The sequence below is a fragment of the Ovis canadensis genome, chromosome 8, assembly GCF_042477335.2.
Source record: "Ovis canadensis isolate MfBH-ARS-UI-01 breed Bighorn chromosome 8, ARS-UI_OviCan_v2, whole genome shotgun sequence".
Classification (NCBI taxonomy): Eukaryota; Metazoa; Chordata; class Mammalia; order Artiodactyla; family Bovidae; genus Ovis; species Ovis canadensis.
The window spans coordinates 90,069,303-90,092,781 of NC_091252.1; the positions used below are offsets into that span (position 1 = coordinate 90,069,303).

At 38.6% G+C, this 23,479-nt stretch overlaps 1 protein-coding gene across 1 annotated transcript in view; it reads left to right on the forward strand.

Moving 5' to 3' along the window:
* Positions 1-245: 245 nt before the first annotated feature.
* The window catches only part of OPRM1 (opioid receptor mu 1), a 40,982-nt gene continuing 17,748 nt past the window's right edge, over positions 246-23,479 (forward strand). Inside the window, exon 1 of the mRNA XM_069598770.1 lies at positions 246-716. Coding sequence (XP_069454871.1) covers positions 424-716 — 293 coding nt within the window. The 5' untranslated portion in view covers positions 246-423. The remainder of the gene's footprint in view (positions 717-23,479) is intronic.

Genomic DNA, 23,479 nt, shown 5'->3' on the forward strand with positions numbered 1-23,479 from the left:
ACTCTCAACCCCTTCCCTCCAACCCCCTTTCTGGTTCTGCCTGTCCTTAGAGGTGTTTGCACAGAGGAATGCTGAGTGGGGAAACAGAGTCGTTGGATCGCTTTGCGCAAAATCCCCTTCTCTCTCCTCCCTCGGCTCCAGCCTCCGGATCCCGCACAGCTCTCCCCTCCTTCCCCACCGGCGGTGTGGGGCTGGAGCCCTGTCTGTGTACTTCTAAGGTGGGAGGGGGCTACAAGCAGAGAATAATGTCAGATGCTTAGCTCTCTCCTGCCTGACGCTCCTCTCTGGCTCCGCCGGGGTTGGTCGCTGTAAGAAATAACAGGAGCTGTGGCAGCGGCGAGACGAAGCGGCTCACGCGTGGAACCCGAAAAGTCAGGGTGCTCGCGGTTACTCCCAACGTGGTCCCAGCCGGCGGTCAGCACCATGGACAGCGGCGCCGTCCCCACGAACGCCAGCAACTGCACTGACCCCTTCACACACCCTTCAAGTTGCTCCCCAGCACCTAGTCCCAGCTCCTGGGTCAACTTCTCCCACTTAGAAGGCAACCTGTCCGACCCATGCGGTCCGAACCGCACCGAGCTGGGCGGGAGCGACAGCCTGTGCCCTTCGGCCGGCAGCCCTTCCATGATCACGGCCATCATCATCATGGCCCTCTACTCCATCGTGTGCGTGGTGGGGCTCTTCGGAAACTTCCTGGTCATGTATGTGATTGTCAGGTAAGGAAGGCCACAGGGCTCCGGATTTCGGTGGCTAATAGAGGCATAAAGGGTGTTGGGGGGGAGGATGAGAAAAAAGGAGGTAAAACAGGGGAGAATGTAGAGGTGAAATTAGACAGAGTGGTTGCAGCTTGAGTACAAAAACTTACTTTTCTATTCTTCCCTCCGTTAATAAAGACAGAATCCAAAATTTCAGAAAGAGAAGTTGCTTTAGTAAAAGCTATAAAGCTCTGGCAAAAAAAAAAAAAAAGCCTCTATCTTACAGCTTGTTTATACTGATCCAGAAGGGCTCTGGGCTCTTAACCACAGTGTCCCATAGCCCCTTCCAAAGGAGCTGTGGAAACAATAATTTGTGGAAAATAGAAGATAAATTCTAGTTATTTTATCCTTAATTGGAGGCAGAAGGGGCAGATTTCCTTCTCTATTCTTTTCAGAGATGAACCTTGGCAACTTTCCTGCTCCTGCTGATTCCAGTGTATTTGCTGCACCATTGCTGTGCCCTGCTCTTCCTCACTCCTAGAGGAAGTTTTTCTGGTGTCTTGCCACAGTAAATGGTGCTGTTTGTGTTGCCGAGACCAGTTTGCAGTTGGCAGCTACAGATCTGCTAGGGGAGTCACAAACTGAATCAGGAATAGGTCAGGTGGTTCGGAACTGCAGCACTGTTTTTCAGTGCCCCCAAAAGTTGAAACTAGTCAGAAGTGACCAAAAACAACATAATTCTGGATGATAAACTATTGCATAGGAAGTTGTAATGGTTGCTCTAGAGAAATTAAAAAGTGTCTTCATCCAGTGAAATTATTTCAGAAGAGTTTGTGGCCCAGTTTCTATTTGTCCAGATGTTCCAGGTTTATTTGGCAGAAAATATACAAGTTCAATATTAGCTGAGATTGATGTAGATTGTGTTGGTGTTGATGTGCCTATTCAAATCCTACATGTTAATATGGAATACTATGTTTTAACTTTTGAGAAGTATATGATTATTTTAACACTTTAACACGGCTCTTGATTTAGGGTTTTCTTCCTACTATGGCACTTCCATGTTTAGCTGCAATATTGGCTTCATCTATTCAGCAAGTATTGTAGGTTTCACTGGAGCTCTTAAATCATCTAACAGTCGTTTTCTCCGTTATGCTTTCTTTATTGAGGTGGTGCAAGTTGTTTGTAATCGATTTTTTCTGCTTTTTATGTCTGATTTCTTTAATTAATGATTGTTAAAGAGTAAAACTAATTTTCTTGATCTTTTGATGAAGAATCATATAAGCAGTTTCTCTGAGTAAAGAGCACCATCTATTGCAAAGAAAGCTAACAACAGAAGGAAAAATGCAGGAAGAGAATCAATGGGAAAATTTATTTTTAAAACATTTACTTTATGTAATTCAATACAAAGCTTCCTCTCAAATATGAAAACTGTCTTAGTTTGCATTTATGATAATAAAAATAACAACTAAATCCCTGCCCATGAAGGGAAAATTTATTCTTTCTCCTAAGAAAATTCATGGACTCGTAAGCTTATAGGGCCAGAAGGAAACCTAGAGGTTTTCTAGGCTAGGTGAGTAAAATGTGGCACAGAAAATATAAATTATTTCTCCAAGGACAGATAAGTTCATTAGTTCAATACCATGGGATTGCTCTTAGCCAATGTATTTTCTGTTTTAGAGTGGCTCATGATTTGAGTTAATTCAACTACAACATTGACAGAGTAGTTTAGATAATAACTTGGAAATAATAAATTAATCCAAATTTACTTCTGTAATCCTGGAGAATGAAGGACGAAAAGAAATTATAAAACCATCTTGAAATTCTGTCATCTAAAACATAATCATTTATGCTTTTATTGCTTCTCTTGGTATTTTCCTTCCTAATTTTTCTCCTCTCTGGTTTATGCTTTTCTATAAAGCAGAGAGCCAATAGAGCAACAACTGGCTGTGGAATAAACAGATTGGTTTTATTCTAGTGCTAAAGATATTACTAGTTGGGTGATTTTGTTTTAAAGGTATTACCTCTGAACTTTTGATGACTTGGAAAAGGATGGTGACCTTGTCTCTTACTGAGAACATGATATTATGCTTTATTTTTCTGTGCTTAAAGTTCCAACCAGAATACAGTACTGTTTGAAAAGGCACCTCAAACACCCACCTGTGCAAGTCAGGTGTTTAATTCCAAGGTCAGGTAATCTTCTGGGAATATGACTGTGAAACAGAAAAATAGTTCGGTGACCAATGAAGTAATGAGAGAAGCCTCTGGGGAGTGAAGGAACTATATCTATTTAGCTGAGAATATTTAACTAGACTATCTCCACGCTATGGTTATTTCACTACAAAGTGATCATTTCACAGACATTATTGCCTCTGTTAAAAAGATGGATATAATGCTGTATCTATTCAAGTACTGAGATAAAATGCTTACTTCCTGCTATTATTCAAAATTCAACAAATACTTTTGAATTATTAAGTAGTTAGGGTTTTCTAACCAGATCAACATAACATTTATTAGAATGTCTTAATACATTGACTAAAACATGAGGCGCCAATGACAATGGCAGGAAAATAACAACAAAGATACTATGGATGCCTTGATTAGTCATTTTCTATCCTGTGTCTGCACTTTATCATCATCATACCTTCATCAGCAACATTATTAAAGAATATAACTTAAGTATCATTCCTATAGTGTTGTTCTAAGAAACATGAGGGAGAAAAAGAGATAGTCATATATCTAAAGTTTTAAAATCCAGATATTAGATGATAAAATGTTATAACTGTTCATTATCTGAAAGGCTTTATGGTCTTAAAGAAAAAAATTACTTGTGGGATAACTATATTATGAAAATTACCGCAAATATTCTGGAAAAGTTTGGTGATAAAATATTATAAGATATGGCAAACACTTTTTTTTTTTAAGTAGAAAAGCATAGTTGTATTGTTTTGCCAGGCAAAGGGGGACAGAGTGGGCTTCTGCCTCAGAAACTATATGGCCCCACACAGGAGGATTTGATGAGAGTTTTATAGCAACAGTTCAAAGGTCAGATTGTTGATACGATTAGGATGTGTATAGGGCCTGTAATCCTCGAATCCGGTCTCGGGTGGCCTCCTGGTGTGCCTCTCTGGTTCCTTGAATCTGGGATCAGGTGGCCTTCTCTGGTGTGAAGAATGCTGACATTTTCCACTTGTTGGGATTTTTTTAATTTCTAATTTAATTTAAACTTGTTATTTTCTATTGGGATATAGCTGATTAATAATATTGTGATAGGTGAACAGTGAAGGGATTCAGCCCACACATATATATATATGTATCCTTTCTTCCCTAAATTCCTCTCCCACCCAGGCTGAATGTGGCCATCATTTAAAATGGGATAGTAGTATATTATTGTCAAGAATGTTTTAAAGAAAAAAATCAATCAAATAATGCACAGTTCTGTACAGATCACGAAGCACATTGGAAAGTCTGGTCCACATTGTGACCATTTCAAGCCATGTGCTGGCTTTTCTTCATTGTCTGTTTCACTTTTCTTCTTTCCCACCTTTGTTGTTCTTTGTTCGGTTGCTAAGTCGTGTCTAATTCTTTGTGATCCCATGGACTGCATCATGCCAGGTTTTCCTGTCTTTCACTATCTCCTGGAGTTTATTCAAAGTCATGTCCATTGAATAAGTAATGCCATCCAACCATCCTCCATCACCCTCTTCCTCTCCTGCCCTCAGTCTTTCCTAGCATCAGGGTCTTTTCCAATGAGTTGGCTCTCCACATCAGGTGGCCAAAGTAGTGGAGCTCCAGCATCAATCATTCCAATGAATATTCCGAGTTGATTTCCTTTAGGATTGACTGCTTTGATCTTCTTGTGGTCCAAGGGACTGTCAAGAGTCTTCTCCAGCACCACAGTTTGAAAGCATCAGTTCTTCAGTGCTCAGCCTTCCTCCCACCTCAGTTCCCTGAAATCCCTTTCCAAAATGGTTTACCTTCACCCAAGCTCTTGTCTCAGGCACTGCAAAGCTCATCATTTCTGTTATTTTATAACTGGCTACTATGTAATTTCTGATTAATAAATAGAGCTTTACAGACTCATTGAGTATAGGTTGTTGTTAGCAATTAGCAATTCTTAAGGAAAATTCTACATAGCCCCAGTCAGAACTACCACGACCGTTTATAAACCAAGCTTTTCCTTTCACCTTTTTTCTGCCTCTGGATTCAAGAAAGGTTTTAGTATATTTTGCTTAATGGATAGGGAGTAGGCAACAGCCATGGATAGTATGTGGTATACTTCTTGAGGTCAGGGTGTTGGTAGCAGTAGGATATCTGATATGTAAAGAAAGTGAAGGCTCTCTGAAGAGACAAACTACCATCTCTTTCTGCACTGATCCCTTGTTGTGCAATAACTGTAAGACTACTCATAACAAGTAAGCTCAAGCAAATGTCAGGGTCCCTGAAAGTGAACTGAAACAACAGACACAAGAAGCATTATATACAAGAAACATCATTTAACGAGCTTGTCATAGCAACTCCTTTCTTTACCCATCCGTTCTTGCTTCAGGCCACCTTATTTCCTTCCCCACTAGTACTTCAGTCTAAGAGTCCTTGAACCAAGAAATAAATCCAGAGTGGAAGAGCAACATAGAAGAAAAGTGCCAATAATGATTCAACTTCAAACTCTTCAGTGCATGATAGTCCTCTTCTGTAAAACGGGTTGCTTAGACGAACATCTAGTCTAGCTGGTAACTTGTAGTACTAACATTTTCTGCGGTAACTTCAAGGACTGTTTCTCCATAGTTTTTACACCTCTACTATCTGGAGATAAAAAAGCTAGTCATCTACAATAAACGATTTCGCATTCCATCTCACTTCCTTGGATTCTAAATGAGCTCAAACGGATTCTGTCAGAGAGAGAAAATGCTGAACGGCCAGATGTTGTAGTGGTCGATTAAGACAATAAACGACACTGAAAGTTACCTTCAAGCCTTTCTTCATTTCCTGGGAGGGAATAAGCAAAAGGTTAAACAGGAAAGGTGCCATCCTCAGTGTTCCATTTTCCCCACAGAAAGACACCAGGTCACAAGTATGAGCACAGAAGTGGAGAAGGGGAAAAGAGGCCATCATCTCATTACACAAGGAGCCCAAATCATAGGATACTCCCATTTTACGGACCAAGGGACCAGGACTAACAAGAAAGGATGTGGTAAAAGTGGGAAAGCACAGAATCAGAGTAAGAAGAATTTCTTGAAGGACCCCTGACATGAAGGTCTTCAGAGAGACCCCTGGGAAGAGTCTAACCAAGAGCACCAAGGGCTCCCTGACCTCAAGAATTATGCTGAATACTATCCATGGCTGTTGCCTACTCCCTATCTGTTAAGCAAAGTATCTTAAAGCCTTTCCTGAAGGTGTCCAAATGGAGGTTGTTGGGCTAAGGATGCATATACACCCAAGAGCATGGTTGGTAAAGGCGGGGGAAGGGCACATGTCCTTGCCTGCAACTCCCTGGATACTGTATACTAAGTAGTGGTAAGAAGGATGCTTTCCCTCGTGAAGCCTGCCAGGTAGACCCTTGGTGATTGCCTATGGTTGAGTCTCAAAGATCACACAGAAGATTCTGATCTGGACCCAGACTTCTCAGATTCAGCTTAAGTTCTGATCTCTCTCTCTCTCTCTCTTTCATTTTCTCTTTAATTTGTTTGGAAGTTATTTTCATATTGCCTTCAGGAATTAATCACCTTCTGGATGTTGCATTGTAAAGCTTATCAGAGAGATTCTACCAAGTCTAATCAAGTAAATCTTTGTAAGCTAATGGGGAGGGTAGGTAGGGCTTTTACACAGGATGAAACATGCAATGGAGTATATGAAATGAGAAAGAGATCATTCTATTCTGGACATCAGTTTCTGTCCAGGCAAGAATATTTTCAAGTGCAGTTTCATGTATTAGTTTATCAGTTGGTTATAAGTAGGTGTCCTGAAGTGGTTCAAACAGTAATCCTTAAGATGTACTAACAAGTATTAATATAATTTAATGTGGAATAAACTAAACCAAGCTGATCCACTCACTGTTTTCAAAAATGCTATGTATTAATTTCTTTTATACCTTTTCTTTACTTTTTCTATTTTCCCTCATGACCTCAATACTTCTTTCTTCTATAAAAATTCTTCTTCTTCAAGTCCCAACTTAAAACCATTCCTCTTTGAAGCCTCCTCAAACTACTCTTACCACCAATTTCCCTGAAGTGTAGTCCATAATAAATGCTACTATGTGAAAAATCTGCATTTTCTCATGTTTATCAAAATAACTGATACTAATCCTTGAAAACTTGATCTATAGTTGTAGATCTCTCTGTGTTAGCCAAAAAGTTTAACATTTCAGACTTGAATAATAGGACTGCATATATTTAAAATACTCTGTAATCCAAAGTTTTCAGCACAGCAGATATTCCTCAGATTATTCAAATGTAAAGCTTAATTCAGAAAATTCCCTTAATTCATTGCCTTGTTCATGCATATTTAGCCTTTATGACTTGAGCTATGAAAACTGATCTGTACCAATGGATTGATATCAGCAAATAATAACTTCAAATAAAATGCATATATATCTACACACGAGCCCACAAACTTTGAATGGGAAATAGATTGTTAGTCTTATAATTTACCTACAGAAAGTCAAATTTTAAAGAGTGAAAAAATTAAAAGTTACTATAATCAATTCTCATTCTTCATGGTATTTTTTTCCCCCTATGAATTCACTTTACCTACTGAATTAGAGAAGACTGAAGCTTTGCTACTAGGGGAAATATAGGGGGAGGATCTTGTGAGCATACAGTTACATTTTCATCAACTAATCAATACATAATGTTCTGTTATGTGTGTTCCTGTTAAAAGGCATCTTATTTAATATGTATTGTTGACTCATGGGCTTTGAACATATGACCAACACCTCTATAACATCTGCATGAAACTTACCTAAGATGTCTACTCTCTCTGTCAGGCACCTCACAGTCCTCTTGTGTTTAGGACACGAATAGCACTTCAGCACTACATTTGGGGCCATTTTTTAAATTTTTATTTTATATTGGAGTATAGGTGATTAACAATGATATGCTACTTTCATGTGAACAGCCAAGTGATTTAGTTATACATATACTTATATCTGGACTTCCCTGGTGCCTCGCCTGCAACACGGGAGATCTGGATTCAATCCGTGGGTTAGGAAGATCCCCTGGAGGAAGTCATGGCAACCCACTCCAGTATTCTTACCTGGAGAATCCCCATGGACAGAGAAGCCTGGTAGACTATAGTCCACAGGGACACAAAGAGTTGGACACGACTGAGCAACCAAGTACAGCAAACACATACCTACACCTGGGGCTTCCCAGGTGGCGCTAGCGGTAAAGAACTAGCCTGCCAATGCAGGAGACGTAAGAGATGCGAGTTCAGTCCTTGGGTTGGGAAGATCCCTTGGAGGAGGGCATGACAATCCACTCCAATATTCTTGCCTGGAGAATCCCATAGACAAGGAGTCTGGTGGGCTACAGTCCATGGGGTCACAAAGAGCCAGACAAAACTGAAGCAACTTAGCACACAGCACACTTACCCATATCTATTATTTTTTCAGTTTCTTTTCCATATAGGTAATACAGAATATCAAGTTGAGTTCCCTATGTTATACAGTAGGTCCTTGTTCATTGTTTTCTATATAGTGTACTTGATATTTATATTCAACAAAGTTTAGAGTAATTTTTAAGCCACAAAATTCTTACCCTAGTTTTCAATAGAAAGCTAAACTGCCTATAATTTAATGGCTCCAGATGTGTGAATTAGCCTGGTCCCTCCACTCTGAGAAGGGTGAGAATGCACCAGTGAAGTAGGGAGACAATTCTGGAACCTAAAAAAATCTATTTTATACCAAGATGTTTTCATAAGCCAATGTAAAGTTTGGATTTAAGTGATTCCAAGGAAAGAATTCACCTTATTTTACTACATTTAGATATACACACCACCCATCATATAGAGGGATGACCTCGCAGTCTAGACCAGGTGTTAAAAAGGTTACTGTAAAGGGCCAGAAAGTAAATATATTAGGCTTTGTTGCCGCATGGTATTTGTTACAATTATTCCACTCTGCCACAGTAGTCCAAAAGTATCCACAGACAAAATGAAAATAGATAGTCATGACTGTGTTCCAATAAAACTGTATATAGACACAAAAATGTGAATTTCCATATAATTTTTGCATGCCCCAAAATATTATTTTCTCAACCACTTAAAAATATAAAATTACCTATAAACTTATTTTTGGTTTTTGTTATTCTAACTAAAACAGATGTAGAAGGCAGACATGGAAAAATTTAAAAATTTAGCTTCTAAAATATTTATCATTAATAACAAAAAAGAATTTATTTTCTAATAGCATATTTAATAATTTTACCTAATGTTTTATGAATATAATATTTTGAATTTTATGAAAATCCATACATTTGATTATCAGAAAATAATCATGCCATATGTTCTTTTGTTGACTCATTTTGCAAGAATAAAATGATTCTTCTTTCAGTACAAAATAATACAAACCTTTCTTTTGGTTTACTTGATTCTATAATGCAAATTATTCCATAATAAGTGTTACCAAACTACTTTCTTATAGCATCCTCAGATTAAAAATAACCAAGCTAATTGTTATACATATAAAAAATTAAAATACAAATTACAAATGTAAAACCATTCTGACAGAAAACCATTTTTAGCTGACAAATTTTGCCCACAAGCTGTCATTTGCCAAACTCTGGTACAAATGTACTGAGTAGGATTCATAGTCTTGCAGTGGTCATAAAAAAGAGCATGTCTTCTTCTTTGGCAAATTTGATTGCATTTTGTTATTTATTAGATGGAAACAAAGCATTTGTTAAAATATCTAGTACCAACTTGCAGTGTTTTTCAAGAAGAAGAAATATCAGTACAAAATGAGGTTTCATACAAATCAGCTGAGCCGCAAGGGAAGCCCAAGAATACTGGAGCGGGTAGCCTATCCCTTCTCCAGTGGATCTTCCTGACCCAGGGTCTCCTGCATTGCAAGCAGATTCTTTACCAACTGAGCTATCAGGGAAGTCCCATACAAAACAGAAAAGCTCTCACTGATTTTTTTGGAAAGAGAATACTGCTTTGTTATGACAGAGGATACTGTTTTTCTGAAACAAATATTAAAGTTGGGTCAAAGAAGTAATCACATAGGACCATCTCCATGTCACCCCAACATCTTCAACTCCTATCTTCATCATCTAACCCAGACAGTTTACAATATCCATTACCACTTTTGGCCAGGGATTAAGGAGTAAGTGCTTAGAAAATAGTGGTTCTGAAAAATTACCATCTATTAGATATGCTTTGTGGTTATCTTCAGTTCAATTCAGTTCAGTCGCTCAGTCGTGTCTGACTCTTTGCGACCCCATGAATCACAGCACGCCAGGCCTCCCTGTCCATCACCAATTCCCGGAGTTCACTCAGACTCACGTCCATCGAGTCACTGATGCCATCCAGTCATCTCATCCTCTGTCATCCCCTTCTCCTCCTGCCCCCAATCCCTCCCAGCATCAAAGTCTTTTCCAATGAGTCAACTCTTTGCATGAGGTGGCCAAAGTACTGGAGTTTCAGCTTTAGCATCATTCCTTTCAAAGAAATCCCAGGGCTGATCTCCTTCAGAATGGACTGATTGGATCTCCTTGCAGTCCAAGGGACTCTCAAAAGTCTTCTCCAACACCACAGTTCAAAAGCATCAGTTCTTCAGCACTCAGCCTTCTTCACAGTCCAACTCTCACATCCATACATGACCACAGGAAAAACCATAGCCTTGACTAGACAGACCTTAGTCAGCAAAATAATACCTCTGCTTTTGAATATACTGTCTAGGTTGGTCATAACTTTTCTTCCAAGGAGTAAGCGTCTTTTAATTTCATGGCTGCAGGTTATCTTAAATCGGTGTAATTTTCTAGGCCTTCTCACAGTATTTTCATCTTAAGCCATTTGAAGCTTTCAGGAAAAACTGGAACTGTCACCTGTAAATTCATATTAGCTTCTTAGCAAATATGAAATCTGTCCTCAAAGACGTCTGTACCTGCACACACATCCACCCCCATGCACCCAGGTGGTGACTGGCAGCTTCATCTCCCTCCACCTCTATTTAGGCATTTTGAAGCACAAAAGCTCGTCACTTGGAATTTTTTCCTCTTCTTTCTGACTTACATAACTTGATCATTTTTTTAAATTTTGTTTTTAGCGGTTTTCAAAAGTCACTTTGAAAAGGTTTATTGACTGTGTTTTAAAACTTAGACTGCCCAGCCGGATAAAGAGGACTAGGGGCAGCCTTAGGTGTTCTGTGGTATTTGTAGTACTCTGGCTTCCTGCCCTTGGTTTTGCTCAATCATTTCCTAAAATTCCCTGGAATCTCTTCCTTGTCTGATTTCACATCTTTAATTCAGTCCCCATTTGTATTCCAATGACTGCTTCTTTGATTACTTGTGCCCAGAGAAAACTTTCTGGAATGTCCAGGAATTCTTTAGATCAGCATGGTGGCCGCTAGGTTCAAGTCCACAATGAGAGCCAAGTTAAGGAGGGTTCCAACTGGATGAGTAAAATAGTCTAGCTGAAGAATGCTACAGTTCCCAGAATTTATGTGAGACTTTTGGAGCTAAATTCTAGTGAGAAACCCAGGCAGGATAAAATGGATAATCAAATGTGAATCTCCTTCAGGTTAACTCATGGAGCATCCAAGATATTGCAGGAACCCTTGCAACACACTTAGACACCAAGAAGATCTCTCAATCTTCTATTCCAGTGGTTCTCAATACTGATCGCATGTTAGAATCAACTATGAAGGATTTTTTTTTTAATGATTTTATTTATTTATTTATGGACTTATTTTGGCTGCATGCGGGCTTTCCCTAGTTATGGACAGCTGGGGTTACTCTTCCTTGCTGTGCACAGGCTTCTCACTGTGGTGGTTCCTTTCATCACAGAACACGGTTTGAGGGTGCACAGGCTTCAGCAGTTGTGGCTCACAGGCTTAGTTGCCCCATGGCATGTGAGATCTTTGTTTCCTGACTGAAAATCGAACTATGTTCTCTGCTTTGGCAAGTGGATTCTCAACCACTGGACCAGCAGGGAAATCTAGAATCACCTGGGAAGGCTTTTAAAAAAGAAAGAAAACCCATTTCCACCTTGGACTAATTAAATTAGACAGTCCAGGCATAGCTCCTGGGCATAGATAGATCTAAAACTTTCCCTGATGAGTCTAATGAGTCTAGTGTACAGTCAAGATTGAGGTGCACAGATCTGGATGTCTATTTCATGGAGGAGAAAACAGTCCTGCTGGGCAAGGAGGTTTAAGAGATCTGTCCATATGTTTGATTTCTCTGAATGTTAAGAAGCTGTTTATAGAATAAATCTTAAATTAAACTACCTCCCTGAAAAGCAAAAGCCCAGGATGTCTTAAAAAGCTCCCTGAAATTGACCAATCGGCTCCATTAATAATAGGCATTCTAGCATGGACACAGTGCTAACCTTAGGACGAGGAGACTCACGTTTGAATCTCTGCCTCTCACTAGTTATCAGAGCCACAGAGCTTCCCTGAGTCTCACTAGTTAACTTTCCCAAAGGAATGGTAATCACATTCAACCTCACTTGGAGTTTAGGTCCAAATTAGATAAGATATACGAAAATGTGCGGTAAATTCTAAAAGTGCTATATAAGAGCAAGAAGTTTAGTTATTTGCTTCCGTGGTGGCTCAGTTAGTAAAAGAATCTGCCTGCAATGTGGGAGGCCTGGGTTTGATCCCTGGGTTGGGAAGATCCCCTGGAGGAGTGCATGGCAACCCACTCCAGTATTCTGGTCAGGAGAATTTCATGGACTGTATAGTCCATGTGGTCGCAAAGAGTCAGACAAGACTGAGTGACTTTCACTTTCACTTTCCCTCCCTCTGGGAATTTCTTCTCTTCCCTCCCACAGGGTTCGCTCATCAGCATGCAAGATCTCAACATTCACTCAGTATTCTTGCCTTCTCATAAATCAATCATATTATTACACTTTGAAACACAGCTTAGCCTTTTGGAATTACGATTTCTGCAGAGGTAAGGCAAGGCATTGCATAGGGTCCCTGTTGTCATTCTTTGATTCTTTCCAATGCCCTGAATTGCTCTAATTTCATTTTGTTCGCACTAAGATGATGTGAACAGAACTCTAAGGACATTTAACCACAATTTACTCCGCTCCCTATTGATTAGCCTCTCTATGTTATATAAAAAGTTTGATAGAGAAAAAAGACACAAACCAATTATTTTTTGGAAAAAAATCTATTTTTAACTTAGATGTTTCACATTTCAACTGGTATTATAGTCAAAGTGTCTAAGGAAGAATCTAAATCTAAACACAGACTTCATATGATGAAACTCCTTTTTATTCAGCAGAATAGTTTACTTGAATTAGAAAAAATAACTTATAATAGTGGTGTCCTCTGAATACAAGCTTTGAAAATTTAGAAATTTAAAATAACATCTTTGCAAAAAGTCCTGGCTTCTGTTAGAGTCTGACTCACTAATCACAGTAAAATAGGTGAAAAAATGGAACTCTTCATGGAGGATGCATTAATGATGGTACAGTGAGTCTGTGTGAATGTCTATCCCCAACACCTTCATAATAGATTTTTCCAGGACTTGCAAGGCAATGCCTGTCAACTTTTAAAATCAGAGCAGTAAACACTACAAATAAAGCAAGCACAAAGTAGAAAATAATATCTTTGAGATCTACAGTGTCCCTGAAAGCTGAGAGTATTCCAAGTACAGAAACTGTAGGGGAACAAGGAGATCAATGAAAGAAAAGGCCTTTGCTTCTGAGCAATTTTTCACTGAAACACTGGGTTCAGTGCCAGCGAAAGTTTGAGCATATTGTGAGGGAGTATTAAATGCTAATTGAAAAATGCTGCTGGCAGTATAACCTGAATATCAGACCCTGATTGTGCCTGCCAAAAAGAACAAGGGAAATTATTGTCAACATTATAATTTCATACTTACTCAGTCCCCATCAGTTCTAAAGAGGAAACCACATGGGTTGAATGAAATTGAATATGAGCATGCTTCTGGTGATGTTGGTGATCCAAGGCCACTAAGAGGTGTTATTAAAAGCAGGCAATATTGATCCTTCAAACAGTCTTTTCTTCTAATGAGAAAAGAAAGCTTATTTAACTACACTGCAAAATAAAACATATAAAGAATATGCGTATAGACAGGGAAAAACATTGTAAACCAAACTAATACTAAAGAAGATGAATTTGAAGCTCATGTTTGTTGAACACTACTTCCAAAGCACCCTCTTTGAGGCTCCAAAATATACCATTGAGAAAAACAGGCTGAGTTCTCATGCTCTGTTGCTCAGTCATGTCTGACTCTTTATAACCCCATGGACTGTAGCCTGTTAGGCTCCTCTGTCCATGGGATTTTTCAGGCAAAAATACTGGAATGGTTGCCTCCTCCTGGGTATGGTCCCAACCTAGGGATTGAATCTATGTCTCCTGAATTGGCAGATGAATACTTTACTACTGAGCCACCTGGGAAGCCCAGATCAGGTTCTACTTATCTCTAAAAGTACAGTCTAGTGGAGAAGAAAATTAAACCATTTCACCAGCTGATAAATGTCAAAGGTAGGACTATGGTAACTAACCCAGGGTTCTTCAATCATACTATCTGACAAACACTCTTCCCATGGTTTACTGCAATGTGACACATTTTGATTTGTCTTTATTTAATTTTCCAAATTTCATTAAACATATTTTTTATGTTTCAGAGACAAAATAAAGAAAAGTGCGTGGAGTGGGGCTTGGTTAATTTTCATAGAACAGTGAAAGAGAACCCCATTGACTAGGATTTATAAATATATCTCAAAGCCGATATTACAAGTATTCCACAAGTATGAAAGATAATGCAATGAAAGAGTGGAGTTTGGAATGCATGGGATTCACAGGAAGAAAATCTCAAGAACCATTGCTGTAAGACATTCCTCAGTGCGTCCCTGCATTGAAACAATGTCAGTTTTATTTCTGAACACCCTGTCATTCAGAAACACAGGCAGCAGAGAGCTCAAGTTAGAAGTCAAGCTCAAATCTTATGTTATTCAAAATTTCTATCCATTTTGTGGAATTTATGGTACAACTATCAAAGGAGAAATTGATGTCATCTTTTGAAAAAGGATCATTACTCTGAAAATAAATAGAAGTTTTCAGTCTTTAAATAAATGTGTCACATTTCCATGAAAGACACTGGTACATGAGTCAATGCCACAAAGCATATATTAAGACGTATAAACCAAACCAATGATAATTTCCTCAAGAGTACTATTTTTTCAACACTTTAAAGACTCAAAAATAAGAGCATATGAATGAAAGAATAAGCATGTCCTTTCACACACCCTTACTTTAATTGCTTTTTGAAACATATTTTACAAAAAGATATATGTCCTTTATCAGAAAATTTAGTCTCCTGGAACAATAATAGAATTCATGCTTTGATGTAGCTGAGATATTCTGCCCACCCAGTTGTTTGAAGTTATGTTGACATTTGAAAATAATATATTCTAGTCAATGTTCTAGTCAAGATAGATGAAGATGTAAAGTTAAATAAATCAAATCATTGGGGGGAAGCAGTCAAGGAAAATAGCTGTGATTTTAGAAAAATCTAGGTTTTGATGCATCAGTTACCTTTAGCACACAAGAGAAAATATTCTAAAAATCAATACAAGCAGAGCAAAATTAATACTTATATAAGTATAAACATTTAACCTCTGTCTTATCAGAGCACATAGTATCTGCTTCATTAAATTTGAAACCCATAAGAGGCATCGTCATCATCACTTTAGCTAACGTTTGCTGAAAGTTACAGTATACATTAGCCTCCATATCAATAATCTTTAAACATACTATTGAAATGTTTTTCATCTTTACATTAACCATTTAAGGAAGATACTGATACCTTTCAAGTTTTACAAATGAAGAGAGCAGATCTCAGAAAATTTAAGTAAAAAGCCCAAATTTGCCAGTTAATAAATGATAATACCAAGATCTGAAACAAGACCTACATGGCCCTGAAACTTAAGGTCTTTCAAAACTGTTATGTTTAATTTCATTGAGCTAGTTTCTGAGGTCTCACTAGGATGACTGACTAGTCTATTATCTTACCTTACCTATCATACTTCCCAGAATGTTCCCTAATTGATAACCTCTTCATGACTTTTTCTTTATTGATAGGCTGTGCCCCCACCAAAATGGGAATAAAGAAAATAGGAAAGTTGGCTTTTGAGAGGTCAAAATCAGGAGTTTTTCCTTCATATTAAGCTGTGACATTTTGGATTGAACTTCTGTCTCTGGGATAACTGGATTCAGGTCTCTGATTGAGTCTGCCCTTCAACCTGAAAAAAAATAAAATAAAATCCATTAGTTATTTGTGGAACTTCTAACTACAAAAACTCAATTGTGGTATAAAGGTACTCTTTTTCTTGATCCCCAGAAGCATCATTTTATGTTGTGAACAGCATATGCCAACAATTTACATCAATAAACTGACCAGGAGACAACCAGGGTGCCAGCGTCAGTACTGCAAGTGACAGATCAAACTAGGCTTTTTGGATCTATTATACAGCCAAACACCAGCCATTCTCAAGTTTCCCTTCATTTCAGGGATCCCTTTTTACATTTCTAAAAAAAAAAAATTCTGAAATTTACAAAATTGCTAAATTGTAAACTCCCCGAGGATGAGACTATCTTAAAAAAATAAAAGAAAAAATTCTCCTATCCCTGAATTTAACAGCGTAACAAAGGGTAATAGGACATAATGGAGCTGAAATGTTTCAGTACACTGAATTATACTGATTATACTGTTATGTTAATGCCATGCTTATTTCAGCCCTCTGTGTTTCAGTGTCCCATTTCTAGTTCTAGTTTGCCAAAATAAGAACTTTTAGAACATTGTTTCTCTGAGCGTTAATAGCTGAAAGAAACTTGGAATTTTCCAAAGTGAAATTCTTATAACATGGGTAACTTTTGTTTAATTGGGGAGCAAAATATTTTCCATATTCAAGTAGAGATGAGAACCTAGGTCTGTGGAGTCCTTGCCTTTTCCTTCTCCAACTTCATTGTCCCCAGGAATCCAAATGGGAGAGGGGTTATTGAGAGATAAGAGAGACTGAGAAAAAATTGGATCTGGAAGAATTAACTCTGGAAGAATTTGAGGAGAATCAATCAGTAAGAAAAGATACACTTTGACTGAAAGATTCTGCTAAATCATCTGCCTAATTAAATTCAATGAAAAGCATCTTAGTCTATTCTTCTGTCTCTCTACTGAGCAAAACACCAGACGGACAAGCTAGGGGCAAGTCGACTGGAGTTACTGCCAAGTGAAAGTAACCAGGCATGTCAGTATTAACTCCAGAGAGCCTAAATAAGGTAAGCAGATGTCTGAAGTACTGACAAGTCTCCCTTCTCACACATGGCTCTCGCCTTTAATTCTTTCTTTGCTTCTCATGTCCTTATGAAAAGATGTGGAAACCTATTTTATTCCATTTCTATGACCAAAGTCTTCCCAAAGACTCCGCTCTACTTCACTTCACCTTCCACGCTTTAGAAGCAGATTGAAGAACGTGAATTATCCAGGGAGATGAGTAGGGCATGGAATTTTGCCTCTTGTATCAATAGGATAGACTAAACACTGACAAACATTGTAAGAGGGATCCTCAATGGACAGATTTTTTTCCCCCTGAAAAACCAATGGATGTATGACTCCCTAGGAGAAGAAAGGAGATGACCGTAGCTATGATATTAGAACAACAGTAGTGAGGCTCCTCCCAGGACACGGAAGAAGAGAAATCTCAAGATAATGTGAGACTAAGAAATTCAGATCCATCTTAGTGTTGTGTCATGTGAGAGGTCACCCTAGGTGACTAAAGGGACTTTTCTGGCCTCTGCTATGGACTTACCATTTCACAGATATTTCAAAGCACAAAGTTTAGGCCGAGAAATGGAAGTCCCACTTCACAGAGCAGAAAATACACTGGTAAAAAGGATAATTACCCACTATCAGTAAAATGAAATATGCCAGCAAATTTGGAAAACTCAGCAGTGGCCACAGGACCAGAATCCTATCCTTCCAATCCCAAAGAAGGGCACTGCCAAAGAATGTTCAAACTACTGCACAATTGCGCTCATCTCACACACTAGCAAAGTAATGCTCAAAATTCTCCAAGCCAGGCTTCAACAGTACATGACCCATGAACTTCCAGATGTTCAAGCTGGATTTGGAAAAGGCAGAGGAAGCAGCAATCAAATTGGCAACATTCGTTGGATGATAGAAAAAGCAAGAGAATTCAAGGACATCTAGTTCTGCTATGCTAAAGCCTTTGATTGTGTTGATCATAATGAATCGTGGAAAATTCTTAAAGAAATGGGAATACCAGACCATCTTACCCACCTCCTGAGAAATCTATATGCAGGACAAGAAGCAACAGTTAGAACCGGACATGGAAAAATGTTCTGGTTCCAAATTGGGAAAGGAGTACATCAAGGCTATATATTGTCATCCTGCTTATTTAACTTATATGCAGAGTACACCATGTGGAGTGCCAGGCTGGATGAAGCACAAGCTGGAATCAAGATTGCTGGGAGAAATATCAATAACCTCAGACATTCAGATGATACTACCCTTATGGCAGAAAGTGAAGAGGAACTAAAGAGCCTCTTGATAAAGGTGAAGAGGAGAGTGAAAAAACTGGCTTAAAACTCAATATTCAAAAAACGAAGACCATGGCATCCGGTTCCATTACTTCATGGCAAATAGATGGGGAAACAATGGAAACAATGACAGACAATTTTCTTGAATTCCAAACTCACTGTAGATGGTGACTATAGCATGAAATTAAAAGACGCTTGCTCCTTAGAAGAAAAACTATGGCAAACCTACTCAGCACATTACAAAGCAGAGACATTACTTTGCCAACAAGGTCCATCTATTCAAAGCTGTGGTTTTTCCAGTAGTCATGTATGGATTTGAAAGTCTGAGCACCAAAAAACTGATGCTTTTGAACTGTGGTGTTGGAGAAGACTCTTGAGGGTCCCTTGGACTGCACGGAGATCAAACCAGTCAATTCTAAAGGAAATCAATCCTGAATATTCATTGGAAGGGCTGATGCTGAAGCTGAAGCTCCAATACTTTGGCCACCTGTTGCGAAGAGCCGACTCATTAGGAAAGATCCTAATGCTGGGAAATATTGAAAGCAGAAGGAAAAGGGGATGACAGAGGATAAGATGGTTAGATAGCATCACTGACTCAATGGACATGAGTTTGAGCGAAGCTCTGGGAGATGGTGATGGACAGGAAAGCCTGGCAAGCTGCAGTCCATGGGGTCCAAAGAGTTGGACACAACAGTAGCTGAACAGCTAAAACGATAATGCGTATGTGCTAAGGCTCTTCAGTCATGCCAGATTCTGGACCCTATGGACTGTAGCCCACCATGCTCCTCTGTCCATGGGATCCTCCAGGCCAGAATACTGGAGTGAGTTGCCATGCCCTTCCCCAGGGGATCTTCCCAACCCAGAGATTAGACCTGCGTCTCTTATATCTGCTGCACTGGCAAGGAGGCTTTTAACCACTATCGCCACCTGGGAAGCACAAAATTGTAGTAAAATTTCTAAATTAAATGCATTTAACATAGATTTGTAATTGTTTCTTGGAAACAGACCAACTGGAAAACAACTAGATTTACATTTATTTCTGAAAAACAAACAATAGACAGACTTATTTATAGTCAGTCTTCTACTATCCCCTTCCTGTCACAATCAGAGACAAAATCCTGGACAGCCTGAGCCAGACAGGTGACTCAAGAAGCAAATTTAATACTTCCCTGGGCACTCTACATGTGATGAAACAAATGCTGAATAATTGTATCTTTCCTAAAGCCTGAACACAGGTGAGATACTCCTTTCAACATTGCCACATCACCAGCTACTGTGCCATAAAACCTCACATACTGTTTGGAAAACACTTGTTTCTGGTCTCTTACCATACTGAATGCCCCATACGTTTCAGTCAAGAACCACTACCCAGCACAGTACTTGGCAAAAATAAAAAGGGGTTAAATAAATGCATGTTTGACTCAGTGTTGACACTCAGAGGGTTTTATGATGAAATAAATTAATTTGAAAATATAAATGTAGCTATGAAAATGAAAAATATGCTATAATGCTTGATATTCTAGTTCATACATAAAGTCCAATATAAGTATTTAAGCTAGAAGAAATGTGAAATATATAACTTTGATCATAGAGTATTAAACATGAAATGTTATCAAAGTTTGTCTCTACCTATTAAACTTATGGTGTATTTTGCTTTTGCATTTTACTTTTTATATTCCTCAGATTCTAAAAAAAAAAATGAATGTATAATGGTATAAGGAAAAATACAAAAAATAAAAATAAAAGAGGAGAAATTTTCAAAAGTAATAGATAATCCTGAAAAGTGATAAAATATTGCATTAAAGAGCTTTTTCACCAAAAGATAATTCAAGATCATGTTTGCAGTTTCCCTATTTAAAATACTGTTACATACATTAATCTGTGACTAAAAATGTTGTTAGTGCCAAGTGATTTTAGTCCCAGTTGAAAGATAATTCTATATTGATTTAATAGCTCTTGTTGCACCAGAAGCCTAAAATTTCTAATTTTAAAAATTAATGGGACTTATCTGCTTTGCCAAATAACTAGTCTATTCATGAATTATGTTTTCTCCTAACAAGTGCTGTTGAATTCTCCACAGGGGAAGGAAAAATACCAAAAATCTTTCTGCCCAAAAATACTTTTTAAGAGATCTCAATACATTGTGTTTTGTTTCCAATAAAAATCCCAGGTCAACATGATAGTTGAATTATAAAGGATTATATACTTCTTGGGTGGCAAATAGTTATTATAAATACACGATTTTACATAAGCCAAGATCTCCAGGCACTAATTAATTGCATTACCTTCATATTTCCTTCAATTGGTCCTAAAAGATTTTGGACAGCTACTGTTGCAGAAATTAATTGAATGCCAAAATATTTAGATATCAGCAGGTGCTACGACACATTAAAGGGGATAAACAGGGAATGCTCATCGACAGTTCTGGCAAATGGAATTTTAAACTGAGTCTTCACAGATCTTAATTAAATCTCTGGTGCAAAACTCAGGAGCAATGAGAACTTTCTTATTTCAACTTCCTACACAGTATCCTAATGTATCATTCTCTCCAACATGTTGTGCTAATATTAAATGCAGTGAATGGTTCTATCTACAGGACACATACACACACTCCCAGTAAAAATATTCAAACTATCTAGGCATTTTACTTGCATAGCAACAAGCATCCAAATGTCTCAAGTGTACAACATTAAGCTTTTTTTGTCCTTGACAACTGTTCTAAAGCTCAGTTCTCTTTAAAATAAGGATAAGGGCTTTCCTGGTGGTCCAATGGTTAGGACTCCACAATTCCAATGCAGGGGCCCTGGGTTTGATCCCTGGTCAGGGAAATAGGATTCCACATGTCACATGGTGTGGCCAAAGTTTTTTTAAAAGATACAATATTAAAAATTAACATTTAAAAAAAGAAATTTCATTTAAAAATTAAAGATAATGATCATAGTTGTTTTAGATACTAGTAAGATTTTTGTGAGCATCGGTTTACACAAAGGTATATATAAGTGTTTGTACTTTGGCCACCCCATGCCAAGAGTTGACTCCTTGGAAAAGACTCTGATGCTGGGGAGAGATTGGGGGCAGGAGGAGAAGGGGACGACAGAGGATGAGATGGCTGGATGGCATCACCGACTCGATGGACATTAGTTTGGGTAAACTCCAGGAGTTGGTGATGGACAGGGAAGCCTGGCGTGCTGCAATTCATGGGGTCACAAAGAGTCGGACATGACTGAGCAACTGAACTGAACTGAACTGAACTGAAGCCTTACTGTACTTTATAAAAGTTATTATTTCTCACATAAAAAACTTACATCACATGGTACATACTGTGCAGTGTAATGTAACGAAGAGCATAAACTATAACAGATATGGATTTAAATTCTGCCTCTTCCACAGCTATTCTGGAGAGTTATTTAAGCTTCATAAAAGTTGGCTTATTCATGGACAAAAGAAGTGATAACGTGCAACTTATAAGTCTGTTACAAAGATTAAGAAAATTCAAGTTAACTGCTTACAGCAATACCTAACCCAGAGTAACCATTCAGTAAATACCAGCTATAATTATAATACTCAAAAAATAACGTCACCATCATAATTTAATTTGTTTTGATGGTTATTGTTAGTGGTAATATAATAACCTCTTTACAGCTATGAGAACTGAAGCTCAGCCACTTCCCCCAGGTCACAAGACATTGTGCTCAGATCTGTTTGCTCTGCTTTGTTTAGTCACTCAGTCGTGTCTGACTCTGTGATCCCATGGACTGCAGCCCTCCAGGCTCCTCTACCCGTGGGATTCTCCAGGCAAGAATACTGAATTGGGTTGCCAAGCCCTCCTCCAGGAGATCTTCCCAACCCAGGGATCAAACCCAGGTCTCCTGCACTGCAGGCAGATTCTTTACCATCTGAGCCACAAGGAAAGCCCAAGAATACTGGAGTGACTAGCCTATCCTTTCTTCAGTGGACCTTGCCGATCCAGGAGTTGAACCAGGGTCTCCTGCATTGCAGGTGGATTCTTTACCAGTTGAGCTACCAGAGAAGACCCTCAGACCTGTGTATCCTATTTCCAAATCCAATTTTCTTTCTACTATGCTATGCTGAAATGTCTTACTCCTAACATGATTAAGAAGTCAAATTTGGAGAAAGTGAACAAAATCAAGGTAGTTTAAGTTACTCACTCTTGTGTAGATGCACAGTATTTAAACAGGGTTGGTCTTGCTCTTAAGATTAAGTAAACAACTGGTATGACTAGAGAATTGCCACAAATGTATAGTCTTACCTTGAAAGGTAAAATTTTTGTTTCTTAAGCTCCTAACACATAAGATTTTAATTAAAAGAACATTAAATAGTCATTTTACATTTTTCCCCCTAAGTGAACCATTTTTAAAGTCTTCATTAAATTTTTTTTTGTATTGCTTCTGTTTTATGTTTTGATTTTTTGGCCTCAAGGAATGTGGGATCTTAAGTCCCCAGTTAGGGATCATGCATTGCAAGGCAAAGTCTTAACCACTTGTCCTCCAGGGAAGCCCCAGATAATCATTTTAAAGTTCAAAATATCTCTGAAAGATATTGAAAATAAACCTGATAAATATAAACCTGATGACTACAATTGGGCAAGTAGGTCTTTGCTTTGGGGACATCTAGACCTAAAGACGCACACTGAACAGTCCTTGTAGGGATGGAATGCATCACAGAGGAGAGGAGTTAACCTCAGGGGCGCTGAGGATGCAGCTGAGGAAGCAGTGTGTGATCGTAGGCTCTGAGAGAGGCAAGGAGCCCTGAAAAAATGTGAGATAGTATCCAATGTGAGCTCTCAAAGCCCCCAGGTCCACCAAGAACGGATTCTGCCTGCTACAGATAGACACTGGGTAAATGTATTTGCCAAGATTGCAAGGGTGCAGACAGCTGTTGTAGCTACCATGCCCTCAAAGTAGCCTGTAGCCCATCCATGGACATTGCTGGAAGACTCCTAAAGTAAAAGTGAAGTCGCTCAGTCGTGTGGCTTCCCCCAATTGCTGATTGCTGTTGGCCCGCTGCTGCTGAT